The 25,775-nt window shown below is 39.1% G+C and overlaps 1 protein-coding gene across 1 annotated transcript in view; it reads left to right on the forward strand.

The window, feature by feature from the left end:
- The window catches only part of LOC134531692 (teneurin-a), a 1,284,829-nt gene that overhangs the window by 1,195,680 nt on the left and 63,374 nt on the right, over nt 1–25,775 (forward strand). Inside the window, exons 16-20 of the mRNA XM_063367503.1 lie at nt 625–790; nt 6,619–6,868; nt 11,141–11,376; nt 12,774–12,931; nt 14,473–14,685. Coding sequence (XP_063223573.1) covers nt 625–790; nt 6,619–6,868; nt 11,141–11,376; nt 12,774–12,931; nt 14,473–14,685 — 1,023 coding nt within the window. The remainder of the gene's footprint in view (nt 1–624; nt 791–6,618; nt 6,869–11,140; nt 11,377–12,773; nt 12,932–14,472; nt 14,686–25,775) is intronic.

The following is a 25,775-nucleotide window of genomic DNA, read 5'->3' on the forward strand; positions in this document are numbered from 1 at the left end:
GTTAGTTTTAAATTATTAAATCCTATTATTTTTCGATGAATAATTGAATTTTCTTCCCGAAAAGTACCGTAAACAAACATGGAAATTCGTTAGATATAGGTAATTATTCAATGTTATAAGTTTGCAGTAGGATACCAATGATCGGCTCAAATAATCGGCTACGTTTTGCCGATCATTATGATCGGCAAAATTAACAAAATCGGCCGATTATTACGATCGGGGATCGGCATCGGCCCAGCTCTAGTCCTAATTAACCTTATACATGTATAAATCGGCGACACATTTTGACAGGTTTACAATAAAAGCAAGCCTTTATAACCATAATTAAATTTCATTACCAATTAAGTACACTAATTTTTTTTACATTACATATATTTGAACAGCAGGTTTTTGAAACAATCAAACAAAATCAAAAAAATGTAATTTTAATAAAACTCACTAGTATTATTATTTATTAAAAATTTCCCAAAGTACATAATCACATTTCATTCTGTGTAAAATGAATCTTTGGTTAGCCCCGAACGACTGGGCACATCGTGACGGCCCTAACACAGTAGTGATATGTAACCTTAGACGTGAGTGGGAGGGTCGCCAACTGCAGTGCCAATCTTCTGCATGCGGCAGGTGTATGGAGTGGCTCAGGCCAAGATATCCGTAGGCTACGAGTACTCCAGCTGCCCGGCAGTGGTGTGGGAGACTCAGACGGCGATGCTGCAAGGATTTGATGTCGACATATCTGATGTTGGTGGTTGGAGCCTCGACATCCATCATCACTATAACTTCCTTGAAGGTAGGCGTTTCAAATAATTGTATGTATGAAGCTTGAAAAAATCCAAGGTTAAGGTTTTTAAAATTTATTGACAAATATTTTCAAGATGAAACTTTTAAGATGCAATACACTACCCTACCCATCAAGTAATTTCATATTAATGACTTTTCACTAATACACCATGATGCCATAAAAACACAGAAATGCAACAAAAAATCGTGAAATTTATCAGCATATTTAACAAACCTCAACTCAGATTACAAATACGTAATCTTTATATATATATATATATATATATATATATATATATATATATATATATATATATATATATATATATATATATATAGACACACACAGTGAAACCTCGTTAATACGATATTGGTTAATACGAAATTCTCGTTATTACAAACCTGTTTAAAGTCCCTGCAACATGAATAGGATTTTCATCGTTAAGACGTTTGTTTATTACGAAATACCGGATATTATGTAATTCGAAGTTCCATTGTGGCCAAAAGCTTGTTTTCGTGTATATTTAATATCTGATAATACAAAGTTACTTTGTATTTTAGTCTTAAAAAACGTGCGCGGTAACTCCAAAAATAGATCATATTAATGGCATTTTAAAATAAAAATACGTACTCAAACACAGTATAAACCATTATTGCACAGCGATATTTTACGAATTCCACACATGAATAATAAATAATATAGAATATAATTCCACTAGATTACTATATTTTACACAAATAACTTCCAAAATAATACGTGCTTCCTATTATCGTGGTTAGAAAAGTGTACATCGGCCATGTCAGTAAACAACAGTTTTGCCATCATTAGGCCGTTAAAAAGTTCACAAAGAAAATATCAAACGAAATTTAGATAAAATAAAGTACAGAAATTACACTGTTGAATATGGTTTAAACTCCTAGAAATCATATTATTTTCTTTCTGCCATAACCAATTAATATTTAGTATCTCAGCGAGGTCATTGAATAGAAAGAACAGAACAACGAACAAGTGACGTCGCCATATTGATTGAAGTTTGAATCGTGTACGTGTAGTCTCAGTCTCGAAAATTATAAATTTGTTTGTGCTACGTCTTATTGGTCGTGTAGATGTTCTTTTGAAATCGTGATCTCATATGATTAGCATAGCTTAATTTGTTTCGTATTATTATTTTAAAGAATATATTTTTATTTTTTGCCTCGTACCAGTGTAACATGTATCTTTAACGTACACGTTCGGCGAAGTTATAAACATAACCAAAAATGGAAAACAAACGAAAAAGAAATGATTTAACAATTGAAAAAAAGTTGCTGCTTATACGGGAAGTAAACTTAGGCGAAAAAACCAAAAGTTGTATTGCAAAGGAGTTCAATGTCCCATTGTCAACATTATCGACAATAATGAAAAATGAATCAAAGATTAAAGAGCACCATGAGAAAGGAGGGAGTTTGAAAGGACGAAAACGTATGCGCGGCGCTAAGTACGACGAACTTGAAGAGAAATTGCTGGACTGGTTTAATCATTCGCGGTCCCAAAATTTGCCTCTATCTGGGCCTATCATGAAAGAAAAAGCTGATATGTTGGCATTGAAAAGTGGAGTTGATGATTTCAAATGCAGTAATGGGTGGTTGCAGAGGTTTATGCAAAGACACAATTTGGTTTTCCGTAGTGTGTGTGGTGAATCAGCGGATGTTGATAATCAGAAAGTTGAAGAGTGGATGGAAATATCAAAAAATACTATAAACCAGTACAGTCCTAGAGACATATACAATATGGATGAAACTGGTGTATTTTATAACCTTTTACCAGACCATACCATGGCCTATCGAGGGGAGCCCTGCCATGGTGGCAAGAGAAGCAAGGAGCGTATCACAGTTGCATTGTGTTGCAATGCTGATGGCAGCGACAAAATGAAACCTTTGGTTATAGGAAAGTTTTTGAAACCACGCTGCTTTAAGGGTGTAACTAATTTCCCATGCCAATATGAAGCCAACCAAAATGCATGGATGACCTCTAAAATCTTTCGTGATTGGTTGTTGCGGTTAGACAGAAAAATGGCTATCAGGAACAGAAAGATTCTTCTTCTCCTTGATAGATGTGCAGCTCATTCTTCTGAGTCACTGAAATTGGAAAACATTCAGTTGGTGTACTTACCTGCCAACACCACCAGCATTTTGCAACCTCTCGATCAAGGAATTATTAATAATTTAAAAAAGATATACAGAAAGAGACTTGTCCAATTTCTCATCCGTCGCCTGGATGCCAAGAAACCGTTAACAAAATGGAATGTTTTGGATGCTATTCGAAACATATGTATGGCTTGGGATAACATTCAGCCTACAGTGATACAAAACTGTTTCAAGAAGTTAGTCCCAGCAGTAGCCACAAATGAAGAAACTTCAGTCTCTGAACTGCCAAATGCTACAGAGAAATGCAGTCCTTGTGGTAGTTTCAGACCCAACATGCCTGTTCCCAGTGGTAGTTGTGCCACAACTAGCCTACCTCCATGGGAAACTAGCGACAGTGCTGAGGATGGTGGTGAGGAATGGGACATTCTTCAGAATAAACTAAATTTCAGTAAACCGTTTGACAGTTTTGTGCAAGTAGATGACTGTCTTCTAACATCACCTACGCCAGATGACTTTGAGGTGATGGACTGTGACACCATTGATTGTGGTGAAGTTAACACGGAAACAATAGATTCTGAAGAGCCACCCACACTTACACTGCCCAAAAAAACTGAAGCTTTGCAAGCTCTGAACATACTGGAAACAGTAATACAGTGCAGCGATACTGACACCGAAACAATCAAAGCCTTTGATCAACTGTGTGGCTTTGTCCAAAGTGTGTTCAAAAACAATGAGAAGCAAACCAAAATCAGTTCATTTTTTTCACCTAACTCTGCTCAGTGATCCTCTAGATGTGTGTAATAAATTGAAGCAACATGCCATACATAACTGTAAATAATTTTGTGTTATTTGTGACTTTTTTGACTTTTTATTTTATTTAGGTGAAACATGTTTTTACTTAAGAGAATGCTCTTATGCAGGTATGTACTACATAACATATTTCTTGTTTTATATAATCGTATTGTCTTACAACTATGTACTATCTACATATCTTGAAATGTTTTTAAAATCGGTAATTAAATATTTTTTTTTGGTTGTTTTGACATAATGTATGAATTATATGTTAAAGTATGGTTATTACAAACCTCGTTATTACAAAGTGGGTAAATTTCTGTCCCCTCAGGTTTGTATTAATGAGGTTTCACTGTATATATATATATATATATATATAAACTTGCAATTTTGTGTTATATGGTGTACTGACATGGTGTTATTTTGTCTTTATTGCAATTCACCATATAATCTTGTCCCTATTTATAACTAAAGAATAGTTAGTTTTAAATAATAATGAAATACTGCATGCTCGAATGAGGCATGCTAGGCCAGTTTGGAACCATATTTTCACTTAATTTCGTGTAAACCAGTAAATATCTGTGCTTCTTGAATATAATTTTAATCAGAATTCTTGCATGTACAAAGATATTATTGATCCAGAAGCAGACAATGTCTAATTTTCTCGCAAACTGTAATATACAGCAAAACCCCTTATTTGCACTTTTCATGGGGACAAAGTAAAAAAGTGTATAAAACGGGAAAGTGTAAATAAAGGGAAAAGTAAGAAATACGTTAAAGTTAATTAAAATACAGTCGCATCCTGCAGCATTCATAACAAATACGGGCTACATTACACATACGCATTGCACCAAAGTAAAAAAATTTTAAAAAAGGGGCCGCAAATTGAAAATTTCCGTCAATAGCGCACCGTGCGTGGAGAAAGGTCATCGTACTCAATCAGCTGTTGTTATGGCGCGGCTCTCTGTTCTCTGAGCTGCGCATGCGCAGTATAACTCACTCAACGCTCCGCCCAGACTCGTGACGTTCCATCAGCAGCCAGCCAATAGATGCGAGCTTAGCGGAAAAAAATATAAGCTCCTCCTCCCGTGTACCAGTTTTGTCCAGTTCTAATACCAGTTTATTGGTATACGCACCAGTTTTCTCGCTGCCGTGACATGTTTAAGTTTACGTTCATCTTGATGTCTTGATACCAATAATTAATTATTTACGATCCTCAGAAATAAATGGTAAGTTTAAAAAATATGTGTCAACTGTACAATACTTCCGAAATTATAAAATACGTATAAAACAGTTACCAAGACTCTGCTCATTTTATCTTGTGAAGTTTATGTCTCGTACCAGTATTTCGGCTAAGTTGTGACATAAATATAGTATCAGAACGTTTATACATTCGTGAGTTTACGTTTTTGTCTAGTACATTTTAGATTGTCTCCTGTTATAATTACTCGGACTTTTACACGCCTAGGCTTAAATTATTATATGGTTAGAAATAAAAGCAACTTTTCATGTTATAAAATATTTATATTTTGCGATTTAAAATGTTCACTGCCGACTATAAAAGTACGTTTTTCACAATGTTTTTAGGCCTACTATGGTTGTTACGTGACGTAAATAGCGGGATGGATTCAATTTTTGAGACGTAGTTCGCGTGAAAGTATTGTGTTGGATTAAATGGGAACTAAACGGTACCTAAAGAATATAGTGCAAATAAAGGGAAAACGTAAATAACGGTAACGTAAATAAGGGGTTTCGCTGTGTGTGTCTATATATATATATGTCTATCTATATATATATATATATATATATATATATATATACACACACACATATATATATATACATATATATACATATATACATACATATATACATATATATATATATATTTATATATATATATATTTATATATATATAATAATAATTCAATGAATGTAAATTATTTAGCGTGGCGTTAGTACCAAAATGTATGTACCTACAAAATATATTAGAATAATTTTTTTTTATTGCAAATGCTATTAGTAACTCATTTTTATATTATGGTATTGGTATATTTTTAAAATGCACATATATTTGCTAATTTATTTGTATTGTTCCCAGTAGTTTTACATGCTTATTGTTATTACAAATTATTTTATTGTAAAAGAGCATCATGTATCAGTCAAAATTACATTGTTTAGGTAAAGTAAGTATCATTGAACAAGTTAAGGGCATATTTGTTGAAAATGGTGCTATATTTATGAATAAACATAATTCATAACAAATAAAAACAATATCACAAAATCACCTGTTTTAAAAATGAAATTGGCCCTAAAATAAAACATAAAATCTTGCCTCCAGTTATAAAATCTGTACAATTTAAAAAGCTGACCAGCTCAGTATGATGTGCTTGAGCAACTTCCCAGCTCATGACGAGGTAATGTATTGACAGCTGTGTGTATTGCAGAAGTAAATATGCGTGCTGATTTGTCAAGTGTCCAAGCTAGCATCAACTCACACTTTTTACTGTTTTTGTTCCTGCAGTTTTTTGTGAGTTTTGTTTCATAAGTTATTATGTAGCCTTACTTGTTTTCATTGACATTTATTTTCTTTCACCCAATCAGAATTTTTTTCTGCCTATGGATTCAGTAAATAATTAATTATATTTTTTATAATTAATATAATATTGAGCTCATTAATATTCAAGCATTCTTTTTTAGTAGACAGAGGGCAACTTCATTCTAAACTTATATAAACTTACTTCAAACAAAATACTGGACCCCCCGCTTTAATACGGGGGGGGGGGGGGGCATGCTTCTTAACACCCCCCCCATACACAGATCCTGGTTACGCCACTGGAAGTGGGTCAAGGTCCGCTCCCTTGCAGCAGAGGCGCAGGTGGGCTTGAACGGTGGAACGGTGTGTGTGCGCGTGTGCAGGGATCCTGCAGAAAGGGGACGGCACGACGCTGCACTTCAAGCAGTACCCGCGCACGGTGAAGGTGGTGATGGGCACGGGCCTGCAGCGCACGCTGCTCTGCGCCGACTGCAACGGCTCGGCCAAGGACGGCCGGCTGCTGACGCCCGTGGCGCTCGCCGGCGGGCCGGACGGCAGCATCTACGTGGGGGACTTCAACCTGGTGCGGCGCATCACGCCCGAGGGCAGTGTCTACACAGTGCTGCAGCTCAGGTACTGCCCGCCTGTGGGAGCCTCGCAAGTTACGAATTTACAAGATATTTCTGTTGCTTATACCACAAATATATTTCCCATAGTACTGATGTTATGTCTAGATAAACTTATCTTCGAGCTTAGCTTAGTATGAAATTATTCAAATTCCCATCACGCTACACTTGAAAAAAAGTGTGAAAAAAATTGATGAGGTAAAAGTAAAGTAAAGGTACAGTTGTACATTGTACAAATAGATGTTAATGCATAGAGGCCCAAGGCAATAAATGCACTTCAAGATTATAACTCCGAACAATTTGGGTATCAACTAGGTTCTCATTTATTTAAGTCATGCTGGAGGGTTGTGATTTAACCACCACCGCCACCCTTGCCACTTGCACAATATGCCTCTGTGATCACAGTTACCAACAACTCTTTGTAGTTTGAATACTCCTGGCACATTAAGTTCATTGTTTTGTGTTTTAAAAAAACAGTGGAAGTGTCAAGAAATTAAAACAATTTTTTTTTTGCATTATTTTAGACATCTTGCATAAACACTCAGCTCTTGAAATACTTTCTATCACAATATTTCACAGCCAATGGTAGGGTACACTTACCTCCAGTAGTACGATATGTTTTTACCACTGAATGGCACTGTTGACAAGGACTTACCATTTTACCCCAAGTTTTCTAATGACAAATAAGATTTCTTGCCTGTAATCTTTTGGCAGCAATGTGAAGTATGAGATTTTACAAAACATTCAAAATTGTATATCAATTATAGAAATAATAATCACATTACTTCCCTTTCTACTCCAATTGAAATATGTACGTACATAATACAGTAATCTCTCAGGTAATCATTGTTCACTTTAATAAAACAATTTTTCTTTAGGAACAACATTTTTGGTCTTCACAGAAGTTACCGTATTTACTCGCGTAAAGGCCCCGCCCGCGTATAAGCCCCCCTCCTTGTTTTGTAAACATTTTTGAGAAAAAATTTAAAAACGTGTTTTTCTGGGTTTATCTGAGGGCAGGGCAGCTTGGCATGCATCAAACAACAAGCCATGTATTGTGAGCGGTGGGAGGTGATTTTTTAAGCGGCAGTGATAGAGAGACTGGTATTATAGTTTGTCCGTTCTCAGTAGGACCTTTGAATATATATACTGTATAGAAGTCGCCAGCCCAGGTTAAAATTTCTAATACGGTTTTGAGGTAGTTGGTTAATTCACCACTGCAATCGCCACCATCTCTAGAGCATCGACTCGTGGTGGTCCCTGGCGGACAAGTGTCGAACTCTTCACACGCCCCTTCCCCCTCCCGCTGAACGACGTTGAGCTGCAGTGAATGATGGATGAGGGGTGCGGGGAATGACAGCGGGCGACAGCGCTGCGCTCTAACGTGTAAATAACAACTAAGACGATACAGGGCATTACTGCAGCGCACTGCAGCGGTGAAGTTCCCAAGCTGCTCATCATACGCTTCTGAAAGACGTAGAGTAAATCCTATCCACTCGCGACTTCTATACAGTATATATATTCAAAGGTAGGACCGTCGTGAGGCATGCCAGACGTAAGCAGTTAGTCCTATCTCAAACGACATAAAGATAAAGAAAGCTGGACTCGCGCGCTGCCGCTGTGTTGATGTGGAGTGTTGTCGAATAATAAGAGGGGAAGTGAAGGAGGAAGGGAAGTGGGTCAAGGATTCTAACACTCCTTTGTCTGGTTGGCTGGCTATCTGGCAGGAGGGAGGTTAAGCCACGCCTCTGCCTCTCTCCCCTCCTGCCAAAGCGCTGCCTCTGCCTCTCTCCCCTCCGAGCTAAGTGCTGCCTCTGCCTCTCCCCCCCTGTCATAGCGCTGCCTCTCCCCCCTGCGGAGTCGTTGCCTCTCTCTCCCTCCTGCCGCGTCGCTGCCTCCCCCGCCTACCTCATTCGAACAAAGATGCACAACTTGAAAAGAAAAATCTATTTTTTCCTCCAAATTCGCGTACAGGCCCCCTCCCCTTTTTTGGAGTCAAAATTTGGGGAAAAAAGGGGGGCCTTTACGCGAGTAAATACGGTATATTAGAATAATGTAGTTTTATTTTTTTTTTTCAGTTTAGCAATTATAGCCTTTAACATCAAATCTAAAGACTCAATTCTGATGAAATGAATATAATTTTACATTATATTAAAACATTGTCTAATGTTTCAACACAAACAGATGAATATTTTATATTCAGTGTTGTGGTACTTCCTGAACATTCACAGAATATTTGTAGGATGGATTCTAGTTTCTTTGCCTAAGTATAGAAAATCGCACTTAGCCAAAGTCAGAGTCATTCACTGCCCAATGAAATTCAGCTACAATTTTTCAGCAGGAAAATCTGTAGCCCTAAAACAGCTAAATTTTTTCACAATTTTGATAGCAATTTTTCTCCAAGATAAACCAATCTCTCAGGTAGCACGACTAATGCATTCCTAAAAATCTTTGTGTTATTCAAAATCATGTATTCTGAATCATTAGTCTACATAAATAGCAAGGCCAATTTAATTAATGTGTTTCGAAATGTGTAGGGAAATATTATTTACGTAATATAAATGTGTAGAATAATTCAATGATAAATATGTCAAACCATTTATCTTTATAAGCCTACCTTTGAATACTTTGCATGAAAATATGACACCGCGTAATGGGAGAAAAGTGATTATGGTACCATCGTCAGTCGGCTGACTGACTTTCTCGCCCGGGTGTGATCTTCAACTCACGTCCGTACCTTTTCACAAACTTTCCAAACCATCCTTTACTGCTAATGAAAATGATATTACAGTCCGGATATTTACATTTTAATTTTTCCAAAATTTAAGTGCTTATTCGCCTAACTTCGCTTTGTTCACACCAATCCTGTCCGTTCCGTAATTTTTTTTCATTGCACCATTAATTTAACAACCTTTTCCATGTAAATCATCTATTCATTTCTGTTCCAGTATCTAATGTCAAATATATTCTTGCTAGTATAACCAACAGCATCAGATTTATATAAATGTTTAATAGAGTCCTTATTTTGTACGTTTGTGCGCACAGTTGACTTGCTTAAAACTAAAGTGAGATCAACATAAATGTGACCTTCATGACATTCTGCATGCCATAATACTTATAGTTTTGTCTCAAATACTTGAATATGATACATTACGCTCTCACTGGGAAGCCATGAGTCTACTACGATTCCAACTGCAGGTGCTTGCGCATGTACAGTTACCGGCAGACGAATGGGTAGATGTTGCTTTGTGTTTGCGCGTGCAAATTCCCTGCCACTGGCTAGGCTGAGTTTATCACAGTCCGGTCTGTGTTCAGGCAGTACGGCCCGGCGGCATATGCACGGAAGTAAAAACATTTGGTTATCTACACTCAAATGTTGCAACTGAACTTGCCATAGCTGATTTTTGTACAACATCCAATAGTGTATTCAGACCTGTGCACGCATGTCTTTCCTCCTTCGTATAGCTATCTGTATGCCACGGCCACATCTGTTGTTTACTGAGTTGAAGCAGACTTTTTGGCATCAAAACTGACTTTTTTTTGCCCGTGGCGATTTCATGCTAACTGAAATTTTCAGACGTCCTATTCGAGACCAGGGCAGTATAATTAAAATCGCACTAAATTAATTTGTGCAATTTGAAGACATGTTAAGTCAGGGATTGGTGTACAGTAACTTGGGATTAGAATACACTTCATATAATTTTCAATTAATAATATTATATAAGTTTTAGTATTTCAGAATTAAAATCAATTTTTTACAGTCATGTTCAATGTTCCTTTTCTATAAAAAAGTATATATATTAATGAGCCATATTTCGGCTTAAAAATTCTTTGAAAACAGACCAAAAGGCACAACTTTTAAAATTAATAACAGCAATGAATTATGTTTGGGACTGACTAAAAAAAGAAAACTCTAGTTTTTGTGGGACAGGTTGGCATCAAGGTCATTAGAGTCTTAACGAACTCAATATTGTGGGCTACTTCATAGTGTACTCAGTAAGAATCCATGCCATCAGGTTACTTATTAGTTATTAGTGAACCAGTGATATCAATATTCAAATTTTGTGCACAGACTGTACATTTTTTTTTGTTGAGAATTGCTCTTCTCTTTGCAATGCACAGTGCAGTTTTTATTTGAAAGCGATATTGTGAAAAATCAGCGGGTCACGCCAACCATTATCAAGGTAGGCAGGGCCATTGAGCACAGACGGTCGGCAGCAGATGTGTACAGCCGGCCGGACCAGGGGCACGAAGCACGGACGTGCCGGTGTGTTTGCAGCACGACGCAGGTGTCGTACCAGTACCACCTGTGCGTGTCGCCGGCCGACGGACACCTGTACATCTCCAACGCGGAGAAGCACCAGGTGCTGCGGGCGCTGTCCTTGGAGCAGGTGCAGGAGCCGGCCATCAACTACGAGCCGGTGGTGGGCTCCGGGGAGCGCTGCATCCCGGGCGACGAGACGCACTGCGGCGACGAGGGACCCGCCCGTGACGCCAAGCTCTCCCACCCCAAAGGTGCGTGGCGCTGTCACAGCGTTGAATTCTAAAAGAAAATTGATAGTCACTGTGGATTATTAGAAATCCAACGTTTACACACAGAAATTTAAGCTTGAGAAAATAGAACTGAACATTTTATATTGTGTTTTTTTTTATTTGATTGTTTTAATACATTGTTCAATAAATTGAAGAATTTGTTAAAACAAGTCAATAATACGTGTTATTAAAAAAAAAGGTAAAACTCGTGTCAAGTTTGTATGAAAGAAATACGTATAAAAATCTGTTTGCAAAACGGAATTAAATATAGTCTACTTTGGAAACATAATTGTGTCAATACAATGCTTCTCCCCTAACTTACCTTAATGGTAAAAAGCCTCCCTTCCAAATTTATAAATTTTAAAAGAAAAAAAACTAAGACAAAATGACAGTAACTTAGCTATACTATAAGGTTAGAGAGATATTTATTTTTTAGAAGGACTATTGTATTCCTTAGTGGGCTACAATGAGGTATTTCCTCCCCATTATAGCCCGACATGGCGCGTACACAGAAACGGCAGGAATTGTGATTCCAGGTAGTCCATGTCTAAAGTCGGTTTGCGGAAGTGTTACTGTAAGCATGTCTTTCATACAAACTTGACCTTTGTTTCATGTATTTAATAACATTTATATATATATTTTTTTTTTTTTTTGACTTGTTTTAACAAAATCATGAAACAACTTACTTAAGAACAGAGTATTAAAAACAATTATATATGAATTAAAACATACAATTTTTTTACCTCAGGCAAAATCATTAAACGCTGGTGTTCTAAAAGTCTACTATTTCTTTAGATTTTAGTGTTATGATCAATTTTCGTTATGAAATCCAATTATAAAGGTAACTGATTCATAAAAAAATTATATAATATATATACTGGACCTCCTTTACAGTATCCTGTCTATGGCCCAGGTGATAGGTTAAGGTCCAAGATAGGACTGAACCTATTTGCATGTCAGGGCAGATATCCATACGCCTAGTAATGTAGAAGTAATCGTGCAAGGAAGCCTGCATTACGCTGTGAATGAATTAGGTGGATAGTGTCGCAACTGGCATAACTATTTTCCTACAGCTTTTCCTCTGCATTAAGAAGAAAGACAAAAAAACTGGCATTACACCTAAAAAATAAGAACCCTCTCTGCAGTCATGCAACTCAATATTTGTTTGGTTACCACTTGTTCATAAATGTGTGTATCAATGTTCACAACAGATTTTTACCTTTTCGTTGACAAATTGTAAGCAATGTGCAGAAGACAAGAATCAGCCTGGAACGTGTCATAATTAGGGTGTGGTTCAAGAAAATACTCAATTGTATACTTTGTAAGTTGGGTATGTGTTCACTTGGGTTGAAATAACCTAGTAACATTTTTGGCTCCAGGTCTGGCCATAGCAGCAGACAACACCATGTACATCGCTGATGGCACAAACATCCGTGCAGTTGATCCTCAAGGAATGATCCACACTCTGGTCGGTCATCACGGACACCACAACCACTGGACGCCAATCCCGTGCCAAGGAGCCATTCCTGCTCAGCAGGTGACGACTCCATCCAGATACTTCCCATGTCACATTGTTATCAAATCCTGCCATTTTGGATTTTTTAAATACTAGCCACAGCTTGTAAGACAGATATTATTATATCATTTTCTTGGTTTAAGAAACCACGTGACCTAGCGTTTAGAGGCGGCAAAGTTTGGCAAAACCATGGGCCACATTTTGCAAGGGACCACATTTTTTTAGCAAATTATTTTAAATTTAATTTCAGTACAATGACTTTTCCAAATTTTACATTTTAAGTAAACTTTTACAAATAAGACTTCTACTTTATCATGTTGGAACTTGTAATGAATAGGATGTAAGTTTTGATAAGTAAGATTGCAACAGTTTGCATTTTTGTGCAAATATATTTTTATTGTCACAAGAACAACTAACTGTATTGAGTATAATGGTATTAAGTTATTATTGTTAGAAAACAGTACTTTTAGGGGCACAGAACATCCTAAAAGGCTCTCTGGTTTTAGATGCTAGTTGAAGAAGAAATCCATGGCCTAATGTAAATTTCGTGTCATCTGCAGCTGCCCACATGAAATAACCGGGTGTTTCCTCCCAGCCCATGTGCTGGAGAATGTTAAAGAATACAAAATTCATCAGTGCAAATAAGCTTGGAAATATTTCATTCATGCTTTGTTCTAACAATAATTTACATAAATATTTTAATTGGAAATCATGGAAAACATTAATCAATTCTAGCAATTTTCTCTTACTGCTGAGCTTACTAGTTGGGTTACCAGTTTTCCATACAGAAACTTTTTCTTATTAGCAATTTATAATAGAGAAGATTGATTTTGATTTTGCAGCTTTCAGAATGGCTTTATGAATAGGCTTAGTCAATGTTGAATAATTGTTTACCTTATACTTATTGATGAGTGTGCCACTATTTCTGTATTTACAAAAGATTTTTGCAATGTTTTATTTATAGTCATGTGGGGAAAAAATGGCCGTTTCCAAGCATTTCCCAAATGCAAATAACACCACTGAAAGAAAACATGACCTTGCCAAAGGTCACAGGACAGTTTTCACGTTCTAGTTAAGTAGTGTGATAGTTATGAATGGAAAATACAGTAATTTCAGTTAAACTCTTTTAAGATGATCCCGCACAATACGTTTTCCCATGTAATACAGTCAAATGTTTCGGTCCCACCATTTTCTTCAATAGATGTATGTAATTTTTTTTACATGTAGTTTCCCAAAATTTTTGATTCCTATATCAAATTATTTTTTTATTTAAGGTGAATTCCATTGCTCATCAGAATTATGGGTGTGCGAATAGTGGATTTTGGTGGTCAAATATTTTCAAATTGAATAGAAAAATTTTGAAAATTAAGGCAAATAGATGTTGCATTTTGCTTTGGTGTGTTACTATACAAAATACAGGATGTCCATAAAATAACGTCCCAGTTTCAATTATATACTACAACAGTTTAACGTAGACTGTTTGCAACAAATCGTGCATGAGATTGGCAAGGGACACGAGTGCCTGTGAGAAGGAAGCGTGTGTGAAGGGAGCGTGGTCGCAGGCCCAGCTCCAGTGGCCGACCGGGCTCTCCCTGAGCCCGCTGGACGGCAGCCTGCACTTCGTCGACGACCGGCTGGTGCTCAAGCTGACGGACGACCTCAAGGTGAAGGTGGTGGCCGGCACCCCCCTCCACTGCCACGCGGCCGCCCCCGACCCTCACTCGCACGCCGCGCAGGGCACGGCCGGCGGAGAGGGCGTGCAGGGCGACGCGCAGGTACGCTACCTCACGCAGGCCGGAGTGAGCGAACCATGGGCGTCGCAACCGGGGGGGACGGGGGGGACACGTCCCCCCCGATAATAAAACTCTTCAATTTCGTCCCCTCCAATAATATATTCAGTTTCGTAGTTTCGTAGTTTCTCCTGATGTTTAAATTAATGATTTTGTGTGGATATAGCACCAGCAGATATGTTAACCGTGTTTTCACAAATTTTTTCTCTGAAAATATTTTTTATAAAAAATAAATTATATATGTATTGCAACCAACTATAATTAGAATATTTAGGAAAGAAAAATGCCTAAAAACCACCTTTTTTGCACCTTCAAACCCCAAATTTTCCCGGGGGAGGACCCCCGGAACCCCCGCTTTTTTCCAGGGGGTGGATATTCCTCAAACAACTAAATCAATTGAAGTCCCCCCCCAATAAATATATCCTTGCGACGCCCATGAGTGAACTAAAGAACTACTGCTTAATGTCTCTTCGATGTTCGGCTCATCAGGTCGCCATGGTGATGAGTGAATTGTTTGGGGGAAACAGGCTCATTAATACCGTGTTTTATTGCATATTCATCACACTCGCAGTTATCGCACTGTTATTTCAGGCCGTCCAAATTTGGAAAACAACATTCTCGCATAAAATTCGCATGACGTTTTTGCTGTTACATTCTGAGCACTGTGTGTCGGTAGTAAAGAGGCGCGGCTCCAAGGCCAGACAACGGCCTAGGACCCTGCCTCTATCAGGGCCCCGTGCCAGCCATTTTCTTTCTTATGGTATTTTTTTGTCTAGTTTTTCTGTGAGAAATAAGGACATTAAGGGGAAAAGAGTTTTCATGATTTTGTGTAGTAAAAACCTTCAAAGATTTTATTTCCTGATATAAAGAGGCAAATTCACCAGAATTTGATCATTAGCATTAATAAAACTAACCCGAATATAATTTTTCTAGAAAGAACATCAATATTTCTTAAGATAAAACATAGATTTGAAACATTTATTTTTAAAATTTTCCTGCCCATGTCATTCGGGAGCTATTCTATAGCCCGCAAGCCCCCCGGTAAGGCCCCTACGTAATATTAGAGCCCTGAAAAATCAAATGTCTCAGGGGCCCACTAAATCAAGGGCCACCACTGATAGTAAACATGATCTTGCCAAAGGTTTCCAAGTTGCAGTCAGGTGGTGTGATAGTTATGAAGGGAAAATAAAGTAATCACAATAAAACTCTTTTAAGACAATCCTGCACATTACGATTTCCTATCTAATACAGACAAATGTTTCAGTCCCACCATTTTCTCCATAAGATGAACGTAATTTTTTTCCACGTAGTTTCCCAAAATCTTTGTTTTGTGTATTAAACAATATTTTTATCTAAGGTGAAATCCATTGTTTGCTGGATTTAGGGGTGTGAAAATAGAGAATTATGGTGATCAAATGTTTTCGAAGTCCAATAGATATTTTGCTTTCTTGTATTGCCATTCAGAATGCAACATAATAAACAACATTCACAGATAAAGTTTCAGGTAGCAAGGCTATATTAATTAATAAGCAACAAAAGTTGTTTTTGTAATTTAATTTGAAATAAACTAGACAACATAGTAGCCAAATGTTTTTCTTAAAAGTGGTTTCAGAATTTCTTAAATGCTAATTGAACTATAATAATTAGCATAACAAATTGACATAGTTTAAAAATAACAGTAAACCATTTTTTTCAATTTTCTTGATGTCAAGTTATACCTCACTGCAAACTCAGTATGTAGTAACAGAACTGTAGTTGGTTATACTTCAATTGAATTTTGATTTGAAAGAAATGAAAAAAAAAAAAAAATATTAACCTTGGTTATAATATTTAATTACAATACTGTTCAAAAAGTATGTAAAATATAATTGAAAATAGGCTACGAATTGGAGTTTTCAGAACAAGAGGCACGTTTAACATTTTGCCATTTACGTACATATTTCTGATAAAGAAGTAAAATATTCAACAATTTTTTTTTTAGTTTTATTTGGTTTGTTATGTTTCAAACTCTTAGAACTTGCCTCTCCACCACTTTGTCCAGAAGCCATTTATGGCAATGAACTGCGATAAATTTCATTTTAAAAATAAAAATCTCTGTTTTTGCGTGTTGGTAAACTGTGAACAGGCCGAACAGGACCTCAGGAAAGAAGAGGGTGATAAACAGCACAACTCATTCCACAACATGCGATTATTATTTTGCAAATAGTAAGTCATACAAACAAAATTATACATGAGACTTGTTTGGTACTGTAGGGCTTCCGATGATACATTTTGCTCCTGAGTCATGCCTTAATCCTCAACAACAAATATAAAGATGGAATTAACATAGAAACATTACTTTTCTTAATGGATGGGCCACAATTAATATTAATCACAATCATAATATTTTAACATAAAAACGTTGCTGGACCATGATGTACAGCCATTCAGAACAATACTTGCTCACCACAAACACATTTACAATTTAGTACAGACTCACAGCCAAATTCACTCAGTCCGTAGCTTAGGCGCATAACCTTTGTTGTAATTTGCCTGATGGATTAGAGTCCTTGCACGCTGCAAGGGATGACGTCACTCCAGTGAAGTTGGAGACTGCCTGGTACTGCATCTCGTGGCTCTCTGGGCACCGTCACATGATTATAGATGAGTTAATAAAAAAATGAACTTGGCCTGCCATATCAAGCCTCAACCATCTGTTTTTGTGTAATTATTATTATTATTTTTATTTTTTAGAACTGATTGTGTCAAATAATTCTGTTATCTTCATTTTGGTAATACTGACTAAATAAATTGTGCTTGGCAACAGTATAGTATTACTAAAGAAACTACTTAAATGTTTTCTTTATTTTTTTTCCACACTATAATTAGATACTTCCGTAAAGCTAACTACAGATTTAGTTACTTTCAAGTGTTTCATCATTTTTCAGTGTAAGGGACAAAATTGAGGACCCAAACTCTTATTCTGGAACCATTATAGAAACCAATGTCCTACTTCATGAATGGCAGGCCACAAAAAATGGACCCTGCCTTTACAGACAAACTCAGCTATTCAACACTTCACTAAAAGATATAGCAGCAGTTGCCTCCAAACTGTCCCTGCCTTCATCTCCTTCCTTCTCCAGAGGGAACTTCAGGAGTCCCTCAGAGCTAAAGCTCTTAAGCACTGGAAACTCTCCCACTTTGTTTATTTTAGTTATGGGTCATATCCCAATTTTCTCAAATCTGAATCTGGAATTTGAATATCAGAGAGTACCTTGAATATACGGTACCCCTCGAATCCAAATCTTAGGTGTCAAGGGTCAAAAGATAAAATAATGTGCAATAAATTAAAAAAAATATTAACTATGGTGTTGAAACCTTCTACCCTATAACTGGTTGTTTCACAAACTTAAGTTTCCAAAAATCAATACATAATGTAATTTTTTTATATATATTTTTACACTAGCTGCAGTACCCGGCGTTGCCCGGGATGAACACAGGGTGAAGGGGACCTTTTTCGAAATCAGATGTAGTTAGTAATTGCCTTCTTAATTTGAATGTCAAGTTTGCAAAATAATTTATATCACTTTCAGATCCCAACAGACGTGCTGCCAGTGTATAGTTATTTACCTGTATATATCTAAAAATTGGTGGTCTGTATGTAATCTAGACTCTATATAAAAAAAGCTGAAAAATAAGAGATTACTAATACTGAAAATATTCCATTATCTATCTAATGCTGGGCATGCATTGTAATGCCTCATTGAGTTTTGTTTTGTAATATGTTTGAAGTAGTTACACATATACAAATCATCTATCCATATCTCTAAATATATATTCTCTCTATCTATGTTTCGTACTGAAACTGTTACCAGATAACATGAAAGTCAAAAACGATAGCCGGACGTCCGATGACGCCGGTACCAGACGAACCACTGAGTCTTTCCTGATGGCCACCAGGATCGCTTGAGTTAATGGCAGCGAAATGGCGCCATATTTGAATTTTGAAGCGTCCAACACTTGAATTAGTTAACATAAATCTAGGGTAAGCACTATTTACAAATCCAACATACCGCCCACCAAAATGCATATTTTAAACATTTATTGGGCGGGCAACGGGCACAGCTTCACCACAGGCCGTAGAAAGGTGCCTTGTTGGGTCTTCACCTCAGCCACTCTCACGACACCATCTGAGCCAGGAAAAGTCTTCACAATACGGCCTAACTTCCAGCACAATGGTGGTAGATTCGGATCTTTGATGAGAACCAAGGTGCCAACACTGAGGATGTCTTGGTCAGTTAGGCTCTTGGGTCGTTGCTGCAGCTGTTGTAGATAATCCTGGTGCCAGCGCTTCCAGAATGACTGATGCGCTTGCTGGATGAGTTGCCATCGAGACAAACGATTTAGCTTGAGGTGGGACAAATCTGGTTCGGGCACTAGTGCAGGAGGCCCCAAGACTAAAAAATGACTGGGTGTCAGAGCAGCCATGTCGTTTGGATTATTTGAGAGAGCACACAGAGGCCGTGAGTTGAGAATGGCCTCCACTTGTGTCATGAGAGTGTATAATTCCTCATAAGTGAGTACCTGAGCACCTACACTCTTTATGAGGAGAGACTTCACAGACTTTACACCTGCCTCCCACAGGCCTCCAAAATGTGGTGCTGATGGGGGATTGAAATGCCAGGTAACTTGGTGTTCAACCAGCGACTGAGCAAAGGAGTCATGTGTATCCTTGCTTGACATGAAGGCTCTTAGTCCAGTCAACAAGCGACTGGCACCGACAAAGTTAGTCCCGCAATCGCTGTGAAGGTCAGAGCATCGCCCCCGACGAGACAAGAAACGGCGAAAGGCAGCTATGAAAGCATCTGTCGTCAGATCAGAGGCCAGCTCCAAGTGGATTGCCTTGGTGGCAAAGCATACAAACAGGCACAAGTAGGCATCCTGGATGCGGGCCTTCCGCAGTCGGGACATGGTGATTTTAAAGGGTCCAGCATAGTCGACTCCTGTCTTGAGAAATGGCTTGGCTTGTGTGACACGATCGACTGGAAGATTACCCATGGGTGGGTTTCGAGGCACAGGGCGAACTCGAAAGCATAAAGTACACTTCTTCAGCCGTTGACGAATGAGGCCCCGAGCACCTACAATCCAGAAGTCACGTTGCACAGCAGACTGTAGTATGGTGGGACCACAGTGCATCAGATGGATGTGAAGGTGGTCAATTACAAGGTCTGTCAATCTGTGGTGTTTGGGCAGTAGAATTGGATGTCGTTGGTTGTAAGCCAAGTCTGATAGTTCCAAACGTCCGCCCACCCTGAGAATGCCAGCAGGATCCAAGAAGGGAGACAGCTTGAAGAGTGGACCCCGATATGGTTGGTTAGCTTGCAGAGCTTTGATATCAGATGCGAATGCTGAAGCCTGGGCTAAACGAACCCATACCATCATGGCATCTTTAAGCTCATTAGCATCTGGTGGACTACGGGGGGGAAGTTTCTTGAAGCGCAAACGTTGCACAAAGCGGAGACAATAGGCCGTAATGCGTTTGACCTTGCTTAAAGATGAGAACCTTTCCAGCAGCGTAGTGTCTGCCAGAGGGTTGACACTATGCAAGGTAAAGATCCGTTGTTCCATCACTGTTTCGTCCATGCTGTCCATCAAGCCGGTGAGTTGTGGCCATTCCTCTGGTGGCTTATACAGCCATGATGGACCGGTCCACCACAGCGAGTGGTCAGCTATCTCACTTGGAAACAAGCCCCTAGAGGCACAATCAGCCGGGTTGCTGTCTGACAACACATGATTCCAGTGCTTTGCTGGGACAAGGTCATGGATTTGGCCGACACGATTTGCAACAAAAGTTTTCCATTTATGAGGTGATCCACGGATCCAGTGGAGGACAACTGTAGAGTCTGTCCAGGCAAATATTTGGTCTAGGTTCACATGAGGTCCATAATTTTGCAAGATTCTATGCATTGTGCGAGCAAGCAGCAAAGCACCACAGAGTTCCAGGCGAGGCAATGACACTCTTTTAATTGGGGCTACCTTTGACCTTCCAACCAGAAGGTATACAGATACTGAGCCATCAGGTGAAGTGGCTCTGAGATAAACAACTGCCGCATAACCTTGCTCCGAACTATCAGAGAATCCATGGATCTCTAGTAAGAGTTCTCTTTGGGTCACTGGGACAAATCTTGAAATAGTGATGCTAGCCAGACTAGGAAGCTCTCGCTGGAACCGCTGCCACGTTGCAAGGATGTCGGCAGGAGGAGGGTCATCCCAATCTATGCATCGAATCCACAAGTGCTGAATGAGGCATTTTGCAAGCAGGACCACAGGTGACAGCCAACCTAGAGGGTCAAATATTCGCGCCAAGTCGGACAGTATGCTCCGCTTCGTAGCTGTCGAGGAAGTAGGTTGAACATTGTAAGCGAATGCATCCACTTCAGATTGCCACTGCAGACCCAATATTTTGACGGTGGGAAGTCCACAAGTGTTGTCCAAGGGGAGAGCCTTGCTGCCCTGCACCAAGTCTTCGGAAAGCCAAGAGAGCAGAGATAAATCATTACTGGCAAATTTTCGCAACTGAAAACCACCAGCCTTGAGGAGGTCAATTAACTCTCTTTGCAATGAGATAGCATCACGTGCATTGGGTGCTCCAGTTACAACATCATCAACATACGTGTCTTTTAGGAGGACTGATGATGCCCGAGGGAATCTATCTTTCTCATCTGCAGCCAGTTGATGGAGTGTGCGGATAGCAAGGTAGGGTGCAGATGACACGCCATAGGTAACAGTGTTGAGCCTGTACTCACAAACTGGACCATCATCAGATGGTCGCCACAGAATTCGTTGACAGTCGCGGAATTCCTCTTGAACTAGAATCTGACGGTACATCTGTCGTATGTCAGCAGTAAATGCAACTGCATGATCTCGAAATGAGAGAAGAATGTCAGCTATGTCTCTCTGCAGTTTGGGTCCCGTAAGTAATTGATCATTCAGAGAAGTTCCTTTGCTGTCCTTGGCCGATGCATCAAAGACCACACGTAACTTTGTTTTACTACTGTCTGGTTTCGAAACTCCGTGATGCGGAATATAAAACGACGGTGTAGTCAACTGGGGTTCTTGAACCATTGACATATGACCCTGGTCAATGTAATCTGACATAAATTCTACATAGGATGCCTTAAAATGAGGGTTTTTGTTCATCTTGCGTTCAAGGTAGTGAAAACGTTTTAGTGCTTGAACACGTGATTCCTCAAAATGAGGTGAAGGCTCCTTGAAAGGTAAGGCAACACTATATCTACCATTCTCATCTCTTCTGCAAGTCTCGAGAAAGATCTGTTCACATCGAATGTCCTCAGAGGAAGGCTTTGGGGGTACAATAACCTCTTCCACCTCCCAAAACTGCCGAACTGTGTCGTCAAGTGTTGGTGTAATAGAATGAAGTGATACACAACTGAGCGATACTGCAGATGTGGGTACTCTCCCCATCACTACCCATCCAAAGACAGTGTCAATCGCTACAGGGACCTGGGTACTGAGACTTAGTGTGCGTCCGCTCAGCACATAGGGAAACAGATCTGCCCCAATTAGCACATCAATAGGCCCAGGCTGTGCATAGTGAGGGTCAGCTAGTTGCAAATGGGAAAGATGATCCCATGAATGAGGGTTCAGTTGTGTTGTAGGCAGTGAGCCAGTGATCTTAGGCAAAATGAAGGCAGTGAGTGACAATCGCGGACCCTCCTGACCAACTGGTTTCACTAAACAGTCAACTACTCCCCTAGCGACATGCACTGGTACCTGGGAAACACCGTAGACTGGCAGAGCTGCCTTTCGACGTATTAAGCCTAGCCTCTTCACACAACCTTCTGTCATGAAGCTGGATTGGCTGGCAGAGTCCAAGAGTGCTCGAACTGTGTGAGTCCTGCCAGAGCTGACTGGAATTTCTATGAGTGCAGTGGACAGCAAAATCGTAGATGGACTATCTTGATTATGCAGTTCGGATGCAGCCAAATATTGTCCAGGAGTTGAAGCACACAACGCATTCACACCATCATGGTCTGGTGACTGTGGTCGCATGTCACTAAAATGAAGTAGTGTGTGATGTCGAGAGTCACAAGACCGACAATGAGAAGACGAAAGGCATGCACTTGCATGATGAGACGTTCGCAAGCAGTTCAAACAGAGGTTTCCTGACCTCACCATCTGATACCTTTCCTTTGGGGATGACTCAAGGAACTTGGGGCACTGGTAGATTTCGTGAGGTCCACTGCATATGACACACTTCACTGACTTGGAAACAGTGTTTCCTGCGAATGACTGATGTTGCACATATCTAGAAGCTGGCTTAGAATAAGTAGACGACTTGCTCTTAAAGGTTTTCCCAGACGTCACTAGCTGTGACTCAGCTGCACGGCGATAACCCTCTAAAAATAACAAAAACTCGGTAAGCTTGGGTAACTCTGCTCCCTTGTCATTAATAAACAGCTCCCACTGGTTACGCAAAACCTTATCCAGCTTAGCTTCAATGATATGCAGCAACAGCGGGTCCCATTTTTCAACATTGACATCCAGCACTCGTAATGCCGCAATGTGCTCTGCCAGAAGAGACATCATCTTATTCACTGATGCTGGGGCCTCTAATGACACAGATGGTATTTGCATAATTGCTTCAATGTGCAATGAAACAATCAAGCGCTTGTTACTGTACCTCTTAGACAGTAGTTCCCAAGCAATACTATAGTTCGAATCAGTCAAGGGTAATGCCTGAATTACTGCCAACGCGTCACCAGACAAAGATGACTTTAGGTAAGATAGTCTCTCTACATTGGTGAGACTTCTGTTGTCTACAACTAGAGCCTCAAACAGATTTGAGAAGCTGAGCCATTCTGTTGGATTACCCTGAAAGTGGGGTAAATCAATAGCTGGCAGACGGGGTGACGACCCAGCTGCACATTGATTACGTGTTTCCTTGTTCCGGTTCTTAGAATCCTGCACTAATGTGTCCCAGATTGCATTAACTTCATAATAAAGATCGTCGAAGTGATTTAGCCTACTTGTATGCCTTGTGTCATCAAAATCAACTTGCTCCTTGCATGCCAATTCATAAGCCAAATGGTCATCTTCAAACCCATTACGAAGCTGAGATAAGTCCCGACAGGTTGCAAAGAATAATGACTGCTTGGAAGTGTCTGTAGTAACCCTTTTGGCCAGATCCGCGGCACGCTGTAATCGGTTTTCGGCACGCTCCAGACGTCGCTCCAGAGCTGAAACACTGTCAGTCATGGTTGTGTTTATTCTACTTAAGTACACTCAGTCAAAAATGGAAGCACCAACTAAAAATTTAAATGTAAACGATTTTTCAGCAAAAAATCGATTCTGAACCGAGTGGTGTTTATAAAATCGATTTTATAACTAAAATCGATTCTAAACCGAGTAGTGTTCAAATAATCGATTTTCAATGTCCTGCGAATCGATTTTGTATCGATATGTGTAGTAATGCCGAACAAAGACTTGGCAAAATCTATGTTAACGGTCTACTTAATAATTCAAAGTCATATTTCACCGCCAGTCTTAGAAAACACGCAATCTTATAGCAGACCGGTCATTATCAGTATCTGGTTACCGTGGAAAGATAAGAAATAATAGTGCGGCACGACACAAAAGGCTTCGTCAGCACCAACACCGTCAGTGTGATAAAGGCAATTTTTATCTTCCCTTACGCACTCAGTTCTTATCTTCCCTTAGCACTCAGTTGTTATCTTCCCTTCCACGGGGAAGCTAATAGCACATTAAGATGATAACCCGTTCACGTTTTTATGGCGGGGCAACGACGGACAAAGGAGACTCGGTACAATGAACGACGCAAACAAACACTCCGAATCTCTCCACGTAACTAGAACTGAGCCCGATAGCTCAGTAATCGCGGTTAGCGGATTGATCCGGCCCGGAGGACCAAATGTTTCGTACTGAAACTGTTACCAGATAACATGAAAGTCAAAAACGATAGCCGGACGTCCGATGACGCCGGTACCAGACGAACCACTGAGTCTTTCCTGATGGCCACCAGGATCGCTTGAGTTAATGGCAGCGAAATGGCGCCATATTTGAATTTTGAAGCGTCCAACACTTGAATTAGTTAACATAAATCTAGGGTAAGCACTATTTACAAATCCAACAATCTACATCTATATAAATCCATGTATCTCTCTAACTCTATTTATCTCTTTATATCTACATATATACCTCCCCTTTCTCTATCTCTTCTATATATATATATATATATATAGCTCTATACATCTATATATCTCTTTGTATAACCCATTTCATTCTCTATACCTCGCTATCTCAACTTATCTCTCTATCTCACTATATATGTATGTATATGTGTGTGTGTGTGTGTGTGTATATATATATATATATATATATATATATACACCCATTTCATTCTCTATACCTCGCTATCTCAACTTATCTCTCTATCTCACTATATATGTATGTATATGTGTGTGTGTGTGTGTGTGTGTGTGTGTATATATATATATATATATATATATATATATATATATATATATATATATATATATAAAATCACTCTATCTCTGTCTCTCTTTTATATTTAAATAAATTGTGTCATGCGTGCGCACTTATACAACAAAAACAGACGAAATGCTCATATATAATATGAAATAAACACATTTTTTGAAACAATTCGTGCTCCAACTATTGCAAAATAGGTATACCGTCTCAGAAACCTTCACAGGCATGCGCATAACAACTCACCAAAATTTCATCGCAATCGTATGAATGGTATAGGAACGCATACGGCACAAACAAACAAAAATTAAAGACATGACAAACGCATCAAACGATGGTGCGTTTAAAATTCAAGGCAACTCTATCTATTGACGAAGTTAGGAACAAAACTATTAGCGCCTTTATTTCGCTAGCCGCTGCGAGCTCCACTAAGCGGGCTGATCTCACCAAGGAGAAAAATATGAATTTTCTAGACCTTACTATGTGTATGATCGTGTGGCAGACATAGAGAAATGACACTCACTCACTATTTGTATGTCTATGACCTAGTATTTTTTTGTTATAAA

Source organism: Bacillus rossius, chromosome 5 (assembly GCF_032445375.1).
Source record: "Bacillus rossius redtenbacheri isolate Brsri chromosome 5, Brsri_v3, whole genome shotgun sequence".
NCBI classification, from domain to species: Eukaryota; Metazoa; Arthropoda; class Insecta; order Phasmatodea; family Bacillidae; genus Bacillus; species Bacillus rossius.